Here is a 20,000-nt window from a genome sequence, read left to right on the forward strand (position 1 = left end):
TGAACCAGCCCATTACAGGGGGTGTATTTATCCATTATTACATTAAATTTTAAGTGATAAATTCTGGGGAATAACAAAGATTTACGTAAGATTTCAACCTGAAGCATCAAAGTAATCCTTCTTGTGAAAGAAAGCTTTACTATCTATATTGCTCTCAATTGGCACCTTCCCTCCACTGAATATTGCAGAACAGTTTTGGCCGACAGCACAAAGCTTCTTTGTGGTGTAATGCAAAAAGAGAACCAAGACAGTGGGTCAGGAAACACCACAAGAGAAATCAAGTCTCGTTTAATATCATTAGTTATTTATTTTAAAATTGAGCACCAGTCTTAGCTTTGTTACAATGACCCTAACAGAGAAACAAAGATCTCTGCTGATGTGTCTAACTAACGCAGTGAAACCGTATTGGTCAGAGAGAGGTGAGCTAAGAGTTGTCAAGAATCGTTATACCCTCAGCCATGAGACTAGAGGCTCTGAACAAAGTACATGAAGGACATCATGGGATAACTACATGTAAATTAATGTAGAAATTCAGTTTGGTGGCTGGGTTTAAGTCATCAAGTTCAAGACATGGTGGAAAATTTGTGCTAATTACAAACAGTTCCTGAGTGAAAACACCGGAACAAGTGATTCTAACTCCATTCCCTGAGTGCCCATGGCAAGTGATTGCAACTGATTCGTTCCAACTCGATCTCATCACTTATTCAATGTTGGTGGATTATTTCTCTTTCTATGTGTAGGCAGAAGCGCTTTGGAAGATGACCAAAGCTTTAGAGGTTACATTGTACACCCGTATGTACATGTAGGGCACTTGAAGCGGTCTTTCCTCGACATGGAATCCCAGATGAAGTCAGAAGCAACAATGGTCCACATGAATATGCCTGAGCAGCAGAATTTACCCAATTTCCAAAGGACTGGGGATTCAAACAATCAAGTATGTGTAGTTCCTGTTTAAAACAGTTAAATGGGGAAGCTAAGAAATGAGTCAAAGTCACTAACTAAACAAAAGAGAAAGATCCGACCAAGGGGATCCACTCCACGAGAATGTGGATACTCATCAGCAGTTTTTGATGGGACAGAAAAACCAACCTTTCACACGAATTTAGTTCTTGGCTGGACTGATATCAAGAATTTGGGTCAAAGAGAACAAGAGAGTAAGGCTACATTAAGAGTTGTCTTTAAACAGCAACAGTCAGAACTACCCCACTGAAGCCACTTCAAGCTGGCACCCCCACATACAGTACCGTACGTCAAAGTAGAGGACAACGCAGAAGCAGTTACCAATTGGCAACAGTCACAGGTGCAGCAGAAACACCAAGACCCTACATTGTGAAAATGGACAGAAACACACTTAGATGAAACCGTTCACATAACAGCCATTCCAGGAAATAAGCTTGAGGTTCCTAATGCCACGGAACAGGTTGAGTGTCTACTGACATGCCAGTAATGACCTGTGAAGTCTATCAAATCACCTTGTGTTTCTTCAAAACCAAAAAGACTGATCAGGGGTCTGGACTTGGCTAATTTAAAATCTTGGATCCAATTGTTGTTAGATATTTGTTCTCAAGCCCCTCGCAAATTCATGTAGTTTGCCTCTTATCTGCGTTCAAGTTGTTAGCAACTCTTAAGGACCACGCCTACTATAATTCTTATTGCGCATTTCGAGATACTCAAGGGTTTCCTATGGATGTTGCTACTTAATACAGGGATTTTTTTTTTGCGCTGTTTAAAACTATGAGAAGAAAGCAGAACTCAGCAAGTGCTCATGGTATCCAAAAAAAATTGGGGATAACCATGCTTTTTTCAGAGATAATGATAATAATTATTAAGCTTCAATTTGGAAAAGAATGCCATACATTGCTTTGTATTTTACAGTTTTTTCCAAATTGTTGATAAAGTTTCTTTGAAAAATGCCTGGTTATCCCCAATTTTCTTTTTGGATTTCAATAACAACTTAACCAATTAATAAAAAATTAATAGTTTTTGAGCATGCCGTAGCAAATAAAAGAGGCTGACTAAACACTGCCTGTTTGTGTCTGGTGAATGAGTCTCGTTGCGATAAGTGTTGGCTCCCACTATTAAACACTTCTAATTTAATAGACTACCAAAAATGGAAAATGATTGTCTTACCACAACTACGTATCCTGTGACCCTTATAAGGGATAACAGATTCTGACATTACCTTTCTTTTGAAGTTTATAATTTTTGGACTGTGTTTGGATATTCCAAGTAAGTTTGGACTTGAAGAAGTTTACAAAATATGGGCAGAGTAGGCTCTATGTATGTCCAAAAAATAGTAATTTACTTAATAAGCTATTTAATTATTGAATAGAACCTACACTATTAAACAGTGTGAAATAAAATGAACCATGCAAATATAACAAAGCCTATAGGTTAGTGATGGTCTTACCACAACTACTGTGACCCTTATAAAGGATGAAGGATAACAGATTCTGACATTACCTTTGGTTTGAAGTTAATTTGGACTGTGTTTGGATATTCCAAGTAAGTTTGGACTTGAAGACGTTTACAAAATATGGGCAGAGTAGGCTCTATACATGTCCAAAAAATAGTTTGCACAGCTAGTTTAAGAAAGGTGGTTTCTACAAAGAACTGTACAATGTAGCTCATTAAAACAGCTTGCACCACCTTTGGTGACCAACTCAAAAGCGACTGCTACTTTGGCGACCCCACACATCTTATAATTATTGAAACTGTAATTTACTTAATAATAAGCTCTTTAATTATTCAATAGAACATACGTACTAACTTTCATAACTTTTATACACCATTAAACAGTGTGAAATTAAATGAACCATGCAAATAGAACAAAGCCCATAGGTTAGTGATGGTCTTACAGTGTACCACAACTACTAGATCTGTGACTTTTATAAAAGGATAACAGATTCTGACATTACCTTTGTTTTGAAGTTAATTTGGACTGTGATTGGATATTCCAAGTAACTTTGGACTTGAACAAGTTTGCAAAGAAACATGAGCAGAGTAGATGTAGGCTATATACAGTCATGTCCAAAAGCAGGTGAACCTGGAACAAATGGAACAAAACAAGAAATTGAAAATAATGAATGAAGTGGAACAAATAGTTTGCACAGCTACAGTACATTATGTACATGTAGTTTAATAAAGAAGCTTGGTTTGTACAAAGAACTGTAGCTCATTAAAACACCTTGCACCACCTTTGGTGACAAAAGGCGTACGCTATTTTGACCACCCCACACATCTTATAATTGTAATAACTGTAAAATACTTAATAAGCTAATTAATTATTGAATAGAACCTTGTAAGTAATTTTTTATACCAATAAACAATGTGAAATAAAATGAAACATGCAAATAAATTATTAGCCTTGTCCAGTGTAACAGCACCATTCAGCAGTTCAATAGCTATTGGATCAAGAAACTTCCCTGTTTTAGAGCAGCGCATTGCATGCGTCTGTCCTGTTCGTACCTGCACTAATGGGGGAGACTAAAACGGGACACTAATGGAGGCCACCAATGGAAGACATTAATTGGGGATCAGGGATGTAGCTTAAGTTTTTAGCAGGCGGGAATCTAGCAATGATAGGCGGGTATTTGGCCGAAGGCCCACCCTAGCGTGCGCTACTAATGGGGGACACTAAAAGGAGACACTAATGGAGGCCACCAATGGGGGACATTAATTGAGGATACTAATTGGGGACACTAATAGGGGATACTAATAGAAGACACTAATTGGGGATACTAACAGGAGACACTAATAGGGGACACTAATGGAGGACACTAACAGGGGACACTAATTGGGGATACTAATAGGGGACACTAATAGGGGACACTAATTGGGGACATTAATAGGGGACACTAATGGACACCACTAATCGGGGTCACTAATGGGGGACCCTAACAGTGGACACTAATTGGTGATACTAGTTAGGAGACACTAATTGGGGACACTAATAGGGGACACTAATTGGTGACACTAATAGAGGCCACTAATGGGGACACTAAAGGGGACACTAATTGGGGACACTAATAGGTGACACTAATTAGGGACACTAATAGGGGACACTAATTGGGGACACTAATTGGGGACACTAATTGGGGACACTAATAGGGGACACTAATTGGGGACACTAACAGGGGACACTAATGGAGACACTAATTGGGGACACTAATAGGGAACACTAATTGGGGACACTAATTGTGGGCACTAATTGTGGACACTAATAGGGGACACTAATTGGGGACACTAATAGGGGACACTAATTGGGGACACTAATTGGGGACACCAATGGGGGACACTAATTGGGGACACTAATGGGGGACACTAATAGGGGACACTAATTGGGGACACTAATTGGGGACACTAATAGAGGCCACTAATGGGGACACTAATAGGGGACACTAATTGGGGACACTAATTGGGGACACTAATGGGGGACACTAATTGGGATACCAATTGGGGATGCTGTACTTAAATCATTTCAAATCAACTCAGGTCATTTCAAATTGTCCAATTGTAAGTTGGTTTTTGAAGACAGGGAACACCAGAGTGTGTGAAGAAAAACCTCAGGGCAGAGATGAGAAACAACAAACTCAACCCACATGTACATGTACGTATATGCGACACCAAATGCGGGAATCGAACCCGACCCACACTGGTTGGAGGGGAGCACTTTTACCTCCGCTCGGAGTCAAATTGCCTGACTCGCAATGTCCGTCATGTAGGCGTCATGAAAGCTAGAAAGCCGAGATTTACAGAGAAACTGGGGCCATTTCTACCCTATAAAACAGGCTAAATTTCAGCGTGATCAGTGAAAATGGCGGCTTTCTACAAATCCTACACGAATGATTCATGAGTGTGCGATTTCCATTGAGGACTAGGAAAAAGAGTTTAGCATTGTTCAACAGTATTTAAGTCTAAGCACCCATTTAAAAAGGTTACCTTTCGATTATAGTTGCGATGGCCGATCACTTTATGTAGGCTAACCATTTTAAAATGGGTGCTCAGACTTAAATACTGTTGAACAATGCTGTTTAAAATGGGTGTTGAGGCTTAAGTAAGCACTATTTGAGATGCTGCTTACACATAGATCAACAGTACTCATTCGAAATAGTATTTTTAGGGTAGTCTATTTGGGTAGTCCATGGACTGGGGGTCAGCGAAATGTACCAACCCCCAATTTCCAGGGTTGGGGATTTTTTTTAAAGCAAATGTCAAAATCCCCATCCCATGCCCAATCCCCACCCCCTCCTCGGGCTTAATATTGATAGTTGCATTACTCACTTAATTAAACATCTCACCCCAGTTTCTCAAACGATGAATAGTACGTACTATCCACCAGATAAATCACAATCCAGTGGATTATAAATTAAGTCATAGCCAATTGCACTATGCAATGGATAGTGATTTATCCGGTGGATACCTTTATCCACCTTTTGAACTACTGGTGCCAGGTCAAAGCTTGATCTCGGAACCTCCAGCTTGGAAGTCCAAGGTGGGTTGACCTGGTAACAATAATCCCCCGGTCCATGGACCGCATCCATTTCAAATAGCACTGATAAACATTATTTAAGTCTAAGAACCCGCTTTAAAACGATTAGCTTTCAATAATTGTAATTTAGGGTTAGTCTGCATTCTGCAGTCTTCAAATGTCAGACACCGTCCATGGACCCCCCTTTGGGCCGGGTCCACGAACTACCATAAAGACCGGTCCACGGACTACCCCCGTGGACTACCCCTGTGGACCACCCCAAAATAAGGCCATCCCCTTTTTTTTCTCCGTTTCGCGTCGAATGCGTTTCCTGATATCAGGTCGGTCGGTCGGATTGAAAAAAAAAGGCTAAAAAAAAATCATAAGCATTCTCGGAATCGTAGCCCTGGTACCCCAGCATAATAGCTGTGGAGCCAGGAAAAAAACAAGACATGAACCCAAAATCAATAAGGAAAAAAGTTGGTGAAGGTTGTTGCAAAATTAAGACAGCGTGGGGAAAAGGATCAACCACCGAAACTCCTATGCTACATAAAATGGCTTAAAAACGTCGTTAGCTTGTTTTTTTTTTTGTGTGTGTTTTTTTTTTTGAAAATGCCAAAAATTTGGGTCGGTCGGACGACACGAAACGGAAAAAAAAGGGGATGGCCTAACATAGAAATAAAAATAAATAAAATAAAATAAATATAACAACTAAAAGATTTGACTTACCGGTTACCGGCGAAATCTTAACCGTTACGCTACGCAAATTTAACAGACTAAGGCTCAGGCTCAGGCTCAGGCTCAGGCACAAGGTATGCTTATCACATATTTTCATTTTATTCGCTGCCGATCGGAGTGCTTGGAAGAAGACTCACATTTGTGGGCATGTGTGACCATTTGTGTTCTATTCGTGTTATCCGTCCGCCATTTTGTTCGGATCATTCTCCCGCGGGTTTATGAACTCGCCCCAGGCTTCACGAAATAGAACACAGCCAACAAAATGACGGAAGGCACTGTCGACAAGACCCAACTCGACCTCTGCGATTGACTTGTTCTTCTTTCCTAATGTTTAATGCTGAATAAATTTAAACCAGTAAGGGACGTCGTCGGAATTGTTTTGGACCAACGTAATGGCGGAAAGTTAAATAAAAAATTTCGTGGTTTCCTCTTCAGTCAAAAAACTCCTTGATTGCCCTCACGTAATAAGACGGCCATGTCGGTGCCAAAACAATAGTAATCTGTTCAACAACTCTCCCATTCATGCTCAATGGAATTGAGGAATGGGGTGAAATATCAATCAGCGCCCTTGCACCTATCCGTTACAACTTCACTAACCGACCTAGAATATTCCGCCTAGCTTTCCATCTCTAACTCCCAAGAAACAGAGCCCCAAACCTTATCCCCAAAACTTATCCCACTCCTCATCCAAAAAGAAGGTTACAGATATGGCATCAAGATATTGTTTCGTGGAACAGGTTCAAGAATCCTGATGGGACCCCTCATCCGGATTTTCAGAAGGGAATATAATTCGGACACAAAGCGCTTGAGATCGTCCATGTTCTGCCATGGATTAATCACATCCGTATCACTCTCGGAGACAGGCTGCGCAGATGCACCATCCGGGTTAAGGACTTTGGCTAACTGGAGATAAACCCCAGTATGACGGGAATCTGCTCATTTTGGAAAAAATATAAATTATATAAATCAAAAATTGTTACCATTCTTCAATGAGATGTGCCTCGTCAACTACAACCGCTTTGACCTTTTCCCTGATTTGAACACTGTCCAAAACCTTCCTAAGTTTCCCAATATATGCCTCCGATCTGGGTGTCCATGAATGATTCCATATTTGCACTGATTTAGTTCTTCCGTTTCTGATGCAGAGAAGTCTGACGAATCCCCCCTACGAATTATTACAGATCTTTCTTGCATACTGTCAAGCTTGATTGACTGATCCCGCATTAACGCGTTAAAAGGCGATATAACTAAAATAATAGAGTCACTGACTTCCATCCACGAGTCAAAAACGAAAGGCAAAAGCTGAAATATTAAGGATTTTCCATATCCAGTGGGCAAAACAACTAAAACACCCTTTCTTTTCTCCACAATATTTCTCAGTGCGTCTACCTGCGGTTCACGAAGAGAGATCGACGGTAAATTAAGAGGGCGCTGGACATCAGAGAGCATCTCGGTGAACTTGTCCCCTCGTGAAGTCGCCATTGAACGAATGCAAATATGGCCCCCAACAAATTATTCTTTTGTCCTTGTGTTAATTAGCGTAACTAGCCTCGTTTTACAGCCCAAATTCTTTCAATTTTACGTGTGAACGAGGCTAGTTAGGCTAATTAACACAAAGACAAAAGAATGATGGGGCCTTTTTGATACCACGCATTCTCGTCATCAGAGCCTTGGATCGACCTAAGGCTCTGGGAAACTCTATGCAGGAGAACATGTGCCGTAGGGTTCTTATAGCCAAAAACCGGCTATTGGAACCTTACGGCGCCTGCTCACTCCTCGCGCTAACATGAATGCACCAATTAGAGACGCTTTTGATTGTTCTTCACGAAAACCAATGAGAAGACACTTTGTTTCAGGGTTCCCCAGAGCTCTTCTCTCGCTCAGTCAAGAGAAGAGCTCTGGGGTCGAGATTGGATACCACGAACTAAGGTTCTCACACTCTTACAATCCGGTGACGTATTTAGTGTGTAGTGCACTTACACTACGACAAAAATAAACATAGATAGTCGATTAAGCCACCAGGGTATTTTTATTTACTTTACCATCACGTTACTGGTTTGTATTGAAAAGTGATACTTGCTATCTCTTACAAGGTGTTCATACCGTTGTCTCTTACACGGTGTACATACTGGTTAGAAGTCATAACAATTATTATGATGCTATTGCATTTAACAATTCAATTGTTATTTGAATGGACAAAAGATTCAACGTTTTGTCCTTTGTCTCGCAAATAATGCCTTGTCCTTTTAGGCACATAGGCACGTTTGCAGGGATCCTGGCAGCTTTCGAGTCGAACGTTTGCTCCCTTGATGTTCCAGAGGAAGGAACATGGTGGCAGTTTTATACCTTGTAAAAGCAAAGAGACAAAACGAATAGGCCATTTCCGAGTTCATATTTGCCTCCTCTTCAAAGCGAGTCTACGTGCGAAATTTTTGTGATGGTAACTAGTTCTACTTTACATATGAATGAAACCTAATTTTCATAACAAAAACTTCGCACTTAGACTCGCCTTGAAGAGGAGGTAGACATGAACTCGGAAATGGCCTATTATGGGCGTGGAGAAGCGTTCCAAAAATGCCAGGCGTTAAGCTTCAAATGATTTCTCAGTAATCGTGATTAGAATTCAATGTGGGAAAAAAAGACTTCAGGCAAAGAAGTCCAAGGGACCTACCAATCTATACCCAAAAGTAGTAAGCAAATCGAAACCGACGTATAAAGAAGCCCTTAGGGATCTTGTGATGCCGCGTAAGCCATTAAAGAATAGAGATGAATTGAGTAATGGGTTTTCGTGAAACGGTAAGCGGTTTTCGTGAAACGGCAAGCGGCACACTGATGCACAGTAGAAATTGACCTCGATCATTGAAGAACGATTTCCTCAACAGCTACATATTTACTGTTGAGAGGAAATGCGTAGCTGGTTTGAAAGAGCAGTAAATAAGCCTCCAGGAAAACAGCTTTTCTGTATGAAAAAGGCAAAAATGTTTTCAAACAAGAATAAATTATAGTATAGCTGGGCAATTATCAAATGAAACGATGGCCTGTGGACAGGCTCCCGCTTGGGTTTAGGGCGAGTTAGCCGAATGTAGTCTAGGACGAGTGGGACAAGCCGAGAGCGGTCTGGTGATAAGGGAGTGCACAGAGTAGCTCCCCCGCGTCCCACTCGCTTCGCTCGCCGAATTTCGCTTTGCTCGTGGATTCACGCTTCGCTCGCCGAATTTGTTTCCGCTCGCTGCGAGCCTGTTCGTAGACCCTTTCCCTCAGCGCCCAAGAAAAAGAAAAGGAAAGGAACTTAAATTAAGTGTCTAGTCAATCTAGCGCTGGAGCACTAATTTGGAACACTGTCAATTGAAACTAACAATTAAACGCAAATCAAATCAAATGTTGGTTTTGAGAAGAGGGGAAAACCGGAGTACCCGAAGAAAAACCTTTTTGTGCAGAGTAGAGAACCTACAAACTCAGCCCACACATGACTCCGAGTCTAGGAATCGAACCCAGGCCACATTGGTGGGAGGGAAGTGCTATCTCCACTACGCCATCCCTGTACCGCAGAGAAGCACTTATAGACGATTTTACTCCTCAGTGGGGGTCGCCACGGAGGTGAAAAGGTTAATAAATGGCATATCTCCTACTAGCCTCCAACGACTCACTGGTAAAGAATCCGAGTTACACGTAATAATCGGACGTTCGGAGGTTTCACTCCTGCAAGGGAGAACTCGGATATTTCCCGAGCATCTATTGAAGTAATTAAAGTGCATGCATAGTCATTTATTTGCCAGGGCTGACAACTACCACCGACATGTGAAGGTATTTTAATACATTCACAAGTGTATAACTACCCAAAAATAGTCAACCCTAAAAGGAGGCGATATATGGGTAACTGATCAGGTATTTCAATTATGACTTTGATTACGTCATAAAAATAGCCATGGTTTCGCTTGTCTTGTATGGTGTTCTTTCAGATTCAGTAATATATCCAAAAAAACCGAAGGAGCAGAAAAAAGATCCTTGCCCTTACCGTGTACCCAAATTAAATGACGTTTTTTTACTGTGACAAGAAAATCTTTTTGATACTTGTCTTTTCGATATGCAACTGCACAAGAACAGATTTTTTGTGAACACCACAGTCACTCTCGCCTATCACTCTGCACGCTTGTCGAAGAGACCCCGGTGAAACATTTATATCACTTTACCACACTGTTTTATTCATTAACCCAAAATCTAACTACTGTACTGATATGTTGGTGCAACATATCAGTACAGCTTGGTGGACATAGATTTAAGATGTTGTCACATGACGTTTCCGTGTATGACTCCCTTTGGTACCTAAGAAATCTTTTTTTTATTTGAAATCCTTTTTAATCTTGCCTTTTCTTTTGATGAACAACAACAACGAGATTTACGTTAACATTTACGTCTGTGACGTATTTTGGATTTCATAATCCTAAAGAAAGATTCGTAAAGTAAAGTTCATATGGTGGCAGTGCACACTTGACCTTTAAACAGAATGTGACTGCCTGGAAACAAGTTTTTCCTCCAGGGACACTTCGATATGCAACAATTTGGTGGTTAAGATGCATTCACGACTTAAGAGAGGTGCTATGCTTAGTGATCCTGTGGTCGTTAGTACAGTATTTCCCCATTGATTCCTCTGGGGAACCATCGACGGTGTCACAATCACCCATATAGTTCACTGGTAAATAACGATACTGGAGAGAAGCCTTATGAATGCAAACAATGTGGGAAGTGTTTTAGCCAAGCATCAAATTTGAGGAGACACGAAAATGTGCATTCTAGGGAGCTCCAAGTCTATGATGTAAACAGAGTGGCAAGTGTTTTAGCCAAGCAGGAGATTTGAGGAAACACGAAAGAGGCCATGCTGGAGGGAAGCGTTATAAATGTAAGCTAAAAGGAAAGTCTTTTCACTACAGAACAAGTGTCAGGAAACAAGAAAAAGCACTGGAAAGTTCTGCAAGTGCAAGTGAACTCGAAGTAGAGATCCATCACCCCTGCACTCGACAGGAATATAGTAATTTTCAAACTAGGGTGTAACTTACAGCTGTTGGCTTTGCCAAGAGGAGTTGTGCAGCGAGGAGCATCTTCTTGCACACTATCAAAATGATATGACGTTTGAGGAGCCGTAAACGTAAAGTAGTTGGGTGGATTTTGAATGAGTTTTGTTTTAGAACGTTTCAGCTCTTTGGCGATAATGGTGTTGCCTTTTTAAATTAAAAAAACGTTCCATTTGCTTGTTGTTAGCTTTCGTTAGAAGTTGCTTTCCCGTCATTTGCTAACCCTTTTCTAGGGTTTTTTTTTTGGGAGGGGGGGGAGGGGGGGGAGCGGGGGGCGAGTATACCAGTTCAAACTGTTGGCAGTGCCCTTTTATGTGTTTCCATAATAGTATTTTAAAGGTTCCCCAACAAAAACGACTTTTTTTAAGCAACGGGCCTCTTGACCCTTGGGTAGCATAAAATTCCCGGCAGCAATGCTCGGCTGCATAGCAACGTAACGGACAATTTACATGGTTTATATGGGAAAACAATTGGCAAGTCCTATCCTGAAGAGAAGATAAGAAATTCTTTTCCAGAAAAGTGCCTGTTCACGAAGTACCCCCAATCTGTATCTTATTAAGTCAAATCGATCCGAAGGAACGCACTCTTTCGTGCGTCCGTAAACTTTGACATACACTAAAACACTTGTTTGGCTTCTCTCCAGTATGTACTCTTTCATGTTTTCTTAAATCTCCTGCTTGGCTAAAACACTTGCCACAATGTTGGCATTTATAAGGCTTCGCTCCAGTATGGACTCTTTCATGTGCCCTTAAATGACCCGCTATGCTAAAGCACTTCCACATTGTTTGCATTCATAAGGCTTCTCTCCAGTATGCACTCTTGCATGCGTCTTCAATGTTCCTGCTCGGCCAAAACACTTGCCACACTGTATGCACTGATAAGGGTTCTCTCCAGTACGTATTTTTTCATGTGTCCTAAAGTTTCCTGCTTGGGTAAAACACTTATCACATTGTTTGCATTCATAAGGCTTCTCTCCAGTATGTATTTTTTCATGTGCCCTTAAGCTTCCTGCTTGGGTAAAACACTTGTCACATTGTTTGCATTTGTGAGGTTTCTCTCCAGTATGGGTACTTTCATGTTTCTTTAATTTCCCTGCTTCGCTAAAACACTTGCCACATTGTTTGCACTCATTTGGCTTCTCTCCAGTATGGACTTGTTCATCTCTCATAAGACTTTGTTCCTCGTTGAGACAGCTTCTTTTCTGTATACACCAAGTACCCCTGTTGACACAACGGCAGTTTCTTTCCTTAACTGATCTTGACATTATTAACAGATTTTGACTTCACTTAACACTAAAACGCAAAAGAAAAAGAAGTCATTTCCATCAACAACGTCCAACCGACGGCTTAGTCAAAGTCAAGTCATTGGTGATCTTTTAACTCACAAAAAACGATTTAGTGGTCTTAATTTGTTAATGGAAGTTAATGAGTTAGTATAAATTGTACACAGCGATCACGTGTTACACGGTATTCGTCGTCAGCTATCGTTTCGTTCAGTTTCCCACTCAGCATCGACAAACCTGAAGAATTTCACAGTTTTCAAAGCGTAACCTCACACGTGATGCTTTGGCTCGCCATTCTTTTTTCTGGCTTCAGCATAAAATCTCCTCAGTACATATGCAGTTTCCAAAGAGTGAGATGGTTGCTGGAGATTGCACCAAAGATACAATTGTCCTGTGTTTCTTGTGCCGGAGGTGCCAACAATTGTAAGGGGTTCCGGGTGAAAATTCTTTGAAATTTGCACTTCTCAGATTGCTGGAAATGCACCGTCGAGTCCAACATTTTGGTTTTTTTTATGCTACTTGCTAAGAGAGCCCATATTATTATGGTCAGCCTGAGCTAACATATCAGCCTATAATTCATACATTAACGGGTGAAAGTCCTGAAAAAACAAGAAAATTGGTAGCACACGAACAAATTAAACATTGGCCCGCAAAGTTCAGTGCCAGAGAAGGAACGAATTTGGAATTCATGAGCACTTCTGAAAGCTTAAACGGTAGAGTTACCTACGAGAAAAGTGCCGTGAGAAATGCTAGTGTCGACGTGAGATCGTGAGATTGCATCGAAATGCGTGAGACTTGATAGCTCTGCCAACTTCTCCTTCGCGTCCACGACACGAGTGACTCTTCGTTTCCCTCGCTTTCTTTGACTGCAACTTTTGTTCCTTTCTTAGTATTCTCACTGTTTTTTGATCAACTAAAGATGTCAAAGCGTTCTCTGACAGCTCGGGGAACCGATCTGCCATTTGGTGATTTCAGTTTACAATGTCCCCAATTAGTGCTCCAGCGCTAGCACAACTAGACAATCTGGGCCAGTACAATCCCAGCTAGTTTTCTTCCATACTCGGTTTTTTAAAACTCAGTCCTTGTTTCATACCAAGTCCGCAGTCCGCGTTTCATACCAGGTCCGCAGTCCGACTTTTATTCCTGGTCCTCCTTTTATGCCCGGTCCGCAGTCCGGGTCCGCAGTCCGCAGTCCGCAGTCCACAGTCCTTCCTTTACACTGACCGTCAATATTATGCGCTTGTCACGGTTTGCGTCCTACAAAAGCACAACCCCTTACAACGAAAACAACGCAGACCACAGTAACTCTCGATTATTACTCGGAGTTGCGCCCGAACGAACACAACGCAAGAAAAGAACATTAATACTCGATTATTACTCGTTCTAAAAGAGTTGCGCCCGAATGATTTCCGGCTGCCAGACATCTAGACACAGCCATGATCATTTCCGAGAAGGAGGAGGCAGGCAAACAAAGATTTAACAATACAACACCTTCGGAGAGAGCGATCTCTCACTTAAAATGCAGTAACAAACTTTCTTACCTTCTGAAGATAGCTTTCGCTCACAACAGCTCGAACCTTCCACTCTTTCGCAATGGTCGTGCCATTCTGACCAGCGGACTTGAGTCAAAGGAGAGGAGTCATGTTTGCAACTCTGTCCATGAGGGAAGACGTAGACTGGTGAGGACGCAAGAGAGTACAGTAATACTGTTGTGCTTGATCAAGCCGTCTTTTTTTTTTCGGATTTATTTGCATTTATCTCGTTTCAATTTAATTTCTTTATTCACGCTATTCTCAGTATTTACAGTAACAAAATCTAATTTAGAAAGAAGCAGATATCGAGGGGAAAATCATGTTATCATCAAAGAAACTGACCGCTGTTGCTGTTGTGCGGACGGGTTTCCTCGTTTGACACCATCGAGTGCAAATGATCATGGCCAGGAACCCATGACCCGGAGCCTACAGCTCCCATACTGGGCCTATGTAACGGCATTTTTACAGACCGATCTATTTTTAGACTATCTTTTCCGGAAAAAACAAAGGCAGTTCCGGTTCGGTGACCCTATGACGTCAGCTTAATTTCTTGTAATTGGTCAACGGGCTCCTGTGGGAGTCTCATTCGCGGAAATTCAATCACCCAACTAGTGGACTAATGTAAATCCTGCATTTTGATTGGATACGCTACTAGAGGACTATTAGTAATAGTCCTCGAGTAGCGAAAAGCGTGACGCTTTCTTTCGTTTTATTCCCAAATAAATATCACTTCAACTTGCATTTGCTAACTTTATTATTGCCTTTTCTGTTCGACTAGTTCAAGGGCCACGGGTCAATAGCCCATGAGGCGATTCGGCTTCGCCTCATGGGCTATTGACCCGTAGCCCTTGCGGGCTAAACACAATATCGCGTTTCTGATTGGTCGATGACGAATGCATATTAAAATAGGTTATAGATCGTTTTCAAGTGACGTCACAGCGTCCATGTTGGCGTGCAAGAATACCTGACCTTCTTTCCTTGGGGAAGTAAACTCTTTTATGCAAATTCTACGCAAACATTTTGCATTGTTTTCTGAACCGATATGGCCGTCAAGTCACGTGAGTGAAAACTATCAATGAAGTGCAATGCAATACGGAAATTCCTATGGAAAGATAGCGATGGCGTTATTTTGTTGAGTATCGATATGATATATATAAAATATCGTATGAACTTGCTCGACCGTGCTTTTGTGATATACAGTCAGTGGTGAAGTCTTGGATTTCTCAAATTTCAATCGCGTACGGCTCGGGGAATTTTGACAGCTTTCAAAACATTGCTTGTGCCAAGAGTGAATTAGATAAGTGTATTGTTATGGAATAGGTGGGCTTCTTAGCACAGTCGCAAATGAGTCTATGTTTAGAATGCCCGTTTCCACGGAAATCAGTCGTCACGTCCCTGAAAAAAACATCACAGAAGCAGTCACGCGTGACATGGCTTCTTCTGATTGGTTAAAATTGGCGGCTCTTTATTTTTTGACTGTGCTAGGGCAAGGCCACAAAGTGATAGATCTACAATTTTACCTAATTCGTGCCCATAAATCACGAAATGCACTCACGTTCATACGATTTCCTTTACTTATATCCCCTCACCCAGGAACCCATGACCCGGAGCCTACATCTCCATTGTGTTGTTGTCACGGCGTTTTCACAGACCGATTTATTTTTAGATTGAATTTCCCGCGAATGAGACTCCCACAGGAGGCCGATGACCAATTACAAGAAATTACAAGAAACTAGCCTGACGTCATAGGGTCACCGAACCGGAACTGCCTTCCCCCCCCAGGCCCAGTATGGGAGTTGGCGGCTCCGGGTCATGGGTTCCTGCCTCACCCGTATTGATTCAGGAGCTGACGCGGGCAGATAAGCATTGCGTGTGTGGCGTATGCGCGCGTGCGCTCGCCTGAAAACCCTCTTGAATCTCCTTAACTCATAGGGAGCTTTAGCACGCATCTTTCTGAGACGCGGAAGGGAACCGGAAGAAAACTTTCGCGTACCAGGACAGTGGTGTCTAATGGAGAAAAGATACTTAGCAATGTAAATGAGGTCGTGTAAAGGCAAGTTAAAACGGAAAATAGCTCACTTCCGGCTGCCGTCCGCTTCTCAAAACCGCGCGTGCTTAAGCTGCCTAATTATAAATTAACTGCCACGAGACCTGGAGAATCCAACAGCAACATTCAAGCCATTGGCGTTGGATACGAACACTTGAAGATGTTTTAAGCAGTTAAAGAAGCTCAGGCTAAACATTAATAAATTGAATACATGTTACGCGCTTCAGCTATGAGTAGCGAGCCGCCTCTGTTACTTTCTTGCCAATTCATCCAACAAGGACAATCTTCGTTTGTTGGCAAATGACACGAGAGCAGAAAAAAATTGCTTGAAATTGTTCGCATTCGTAAAAGAACATTTCGATGAAAAGTTACCTTTACATTTTTTTACACTAGAGCTTACCTACAGTTTGAAAAGTTTTCCGGCTTGAAAAATAGAAAGTCGAATTCACATGTTCCATTCTAAACGAATAGTTTAACATGACGCCTTGCAAAATTACGAGCTGTTTCAATTCAATACTAATTAGCTATTTATTGTAATTTACTATGCTGGACAGTCAACAGGACACGCCCTTAAAATCCCCACGTGGAACAAGATCTTGCCTGGCCTATTTTTTACTAGCAATATAATGTGTTTGGTCAAAAAGGCCGGTCGCATTCGTTTCTAATCCCGCAATAGTACAGGAAAGAAGAGAATTTGTCCTTCAGTCTCTCCTCGATTTCTAAATTAAAGACATTGCAAAAACTCAGTCAAAAGTGCATTATCGTTGCAGAAAAAAAATAAATAAATAAAAAAACAAAAAAAAAAAAACAGACACACTGCTATTTTCTGCACGTGTCACCTGAAACACTTCATTTCTTCCCGCGAGGAAAACACACGGTTCGGGTGCGCTTTAGGGTCTAGTCAAGTCTCTCTTTTTTTTTTTCCTTAAAGTGGTTGTGATTAGTGCATTTGGTATGCTGCCTTGTGCAACTGGGTGGACACCTATCACATTCTTACTTAAGTGTTTGGCATAGTTATGACTGCCTGAAAACAAACGTACAGGTGGTTTTCACGTGACGTCATCGCCGCCATGCTGCTTTTGTTCATCCACCAGCAATTGCACATTGCAACATTGTTATCTGTGTGCAAGCCATGTATTGGATGCAAACGCTCCACCGCGCTGAAAATGTCTCTATCCTGTAAGTAATAGGAATACGGCGCTGGAGTCTGGAGAAATGCATTTGCAAGCAACGTCGTCGTCAAACATGAGCTTGCCATTCGTTACTTTTTTTAAGCCCTTCTATTGGTACAAAATAGGAACAAGTTGGTCTCACGCTTCATAACAGTTTCATTCCCACGATCAAAACCTTCATTCTCCTAACTAGCAGCATGGATTTCGTTGTTAGCTAGTCATGAGAATTTGGGGTTATATCAAGATCACGCCCCTTAAACCTTAAAATCCCAAGAATGATTGATGTCAACTTTCTCCCCAAAAGCTCGATGCATTGTGAATGGTGACTAGAATAAAGAAATTTATCACTTGGGTGTTTTGTCGAAATATATCATGAAATTCCCATAACTGACACTAAAAGTAATGTATGGCAGTCAGTAAGGAGAATTAACATTCAGATCTCGGGAGTGAAAGGGTCAAGACATTTCCTCGTGGACCTCTAGATTGACAGCTAAGAAAATAAAACACTGCTTTGTCGATTGGGCATCATTTTATTCAGTTCTCAGACTTTCTTTTTTTTTTCTAATTAACTGTCCCTTCATTTTTCAACTTTGCGGAATGTTATTTCCCATTTCAAAGTTTTGCTGTCATGCGCAGTGTCATTGAGAGGCATGGGTCAAGCTATGAGATGACGTCACAAGCTGCTTTACGTTCTTGCTTTGAAAAAACCTTTACGATGCAAAGGAGTTTGTGACGCAACGCTAGCCAGCAAAAGTCATGTACTGAAAAAACACTGTCGATCCCTTGCGAGCACCATACGTACGATAGATCTTCTTCGTTAATCCCTTGCGCGCAATCGCCGATCCTAAGCGCTGATTGATTCGTGAAAATCCAGATTTTGTCTGGTATACTTAACCCAGTCTTCGTTAACTCTATTTATTTGGTTTTTTATTAAGTTATTTATTAAATGGAAAAGGTGAATGTCACCAGGCCTCTCCCGATGGCGATGAAAAAATCGCAAAATAGTGCTCAAACAGTGCTCGAATTTTTCTCCACTTATGTAAAAAGAGATCGCGATTTAGAAATCATGCTCAAAAGTTGCTAAAAATTTTGAAACATTCCCTCAGACATTTTCATAAGTGTGCCGATTTTTTTTAACCAAAGAAATTGGCCATAGAATTAAAACATCCAATATTTTACAAACAAATCAAAACTTTAGAATTATAGATTTCAAACACTGACATGATTTCAAACTACTTTACGTCAGAAAAGGAGAGCTCGCCCTCTCTCCACTGATACTAAGACACGCTCTCCGAAAAATATTCAAAGCCCAACGAACGCCTTGAGCCTGGTACTCAAACTCTATGATCTTAAAGGAAAACCGCCTTAGTGCGGCCTTCTCTCGACATTGCGCCAGTTTAATCACTGTCCAATTTAAACCAATGTTAATACAGAATGATCCGTAAGCTATAACAATGATGCGAATTTGTATTTACCAGTGACGTTCCTCTTTATCGTTGACGTCATCCTTGAAATCTCACTATGCTCTTATGCGCGCTGATAATGTACACACAACTTTCAGTTCCTTGCTTTGTTGGAACTCCTCCGTCAATTTTATAAATAAAAACAAATGGTTGATAAATTTAGCTGACGGTACATAAAACAGGGTTCGTGCTGGATTTGGTATATAAAATTCCAGGAGTATTCAAGGAGTTTTCAAGAACCATAAATTGAGTTTTCAAGGAGTATAATATTTGTAAGGAGATTTCTATGCCATACATCGTGTTTCAGTGTTTTCTTTGCTGAAAAAGCCTACACTAATATTCTTTCCCACATCCTGCAAGTTACAATGTAAGTGCATGCACAGGCATTTTAATTTTTGCATTAATCTTTCCCCAATAGTCAATTTGATCAATTTTTGAGATGTCTTGTCTTTAACTTAGCGTGATCTTCATTTTCTCTTCGCATGATGCAATCTCTACAACTTTCACCTAAGCAAAAATTAAAGCAGTTTTCAAGCACTTTCCCACAAATCCTTTTTTTCAAGGGGTTTTCAAGTGCCCTTGAAATCCAAAATTAAATTCCAGGGCTTTTCAAGCACTTCAAGGAGTAGCACGAACCCTGATAAAAGTACCCTACACGCTACGAACGCGCAGACGCGTATGACCCAACCTCCAAAAGGAGCATTTCACAAATAAGTAGCTGATTCATTAGGAAGACCTTAGACAGAAATGACCAGAACCAGGTTGTTGACAAGCGGTTTTCGTTAAAACAATGGCTTGCTGGGGGTGCTCAGTCTCGCGGGCTCTGGTCATTGTTATTTAAGGTTTTTCGATTCACTGATGTCCATTCCTCTGCGCCTGCGCAACTTTCGAAGCAGTTCTCCGTCCCAGTTCTCGACAAATGAAGTCGCCTGCATCCAGAAGTTTGTCCAGATTCACTCCCTTAAGAAATGCAATGAGAAAGTAAAGGTTCACGCTGCAACCAGGTTGCAATTTTGAATTTCACACACCAAAAAAAAAAGTACAATTAACAATTAGCTACTTTCAAAATTTTTGAAACCAGAATAACATCACACCATCTCAAATACCGAGCTATAAGGGAATCTTTGCTGGCGTCATTGATTACTTTTGACTTCAAAAAGTAAAAGAATTTTTTAACCTTAGTTAAATCCCCAGTTTTACGACTTTTAGCTTTGACAACGAACCACT

At 41.1% G+C, this 20,000-nt stretch overlaps 1 protein-coding gene and 1 long non-coding RNA gene across 3 annotated transcripts in view; both read right to left on the reverse strand.

Annotated features, from left to right (window-relative positions):
* Positions 1 to 6,412, reverse strand: part of LOC138033108 (uncharacterized) — an 18,803-nt gene extending 12,391 nt beyond the window's left edge. For both annotated transcript variants that reach the window (XR_011128568.1, XR_011128569.1), the window contains exons 1-2: positions 6,200 to 6,412; positions 2,919 to 3,046 (exon numbers count right to left, since the gene is read on the reverse strand). This is a non-coding gene — a long non-coding RNA (uncharacterized lncRNA). The remainder of the gene's footprint in view (positions 1 to 2,918; positions 3,047 to 6,199) is intronic.
* Positions 6,413 to 17,820: 11,408 nt separating this feature from the next.
* The window catches only part of LOC138033104 (hydroxymethylglutaryl-CoA lyase, mitochondrial-like), a 20,628-nt gene continuing 18,448 nt past the window's right edge, over positions 17,821 to 20,000 (reverse strand). The window contains exon 11 of the mRNA XM_068880864.1: positions 17,821 to 19,733. Coding sequence (XP_068736965.1) covers positions 19,626 to 19,733 — 108 coding nt within the window. The 3' untranslated portion in view covers positions 17,821 to 19,625. The remainder of the gene's footprint in view (positions 19,734 to 20,000) is intronic.

The sequence above is a fragment of the Montipora capricornis genome, chromosome 14 (assembly GCF_036669925.1).
Source record: "Montipora capricornis isolate CH-2021 chromosome 14, ASM3666992v2, whole genome shotgun sequence".
Taxonomy (NCBI): domain Eukaryota; kingdom Metazoa; phylum Cnidaria; class Anthozoa; order Scleractinia; family Acroporidae; genus Montipora; species Montipora capricornis.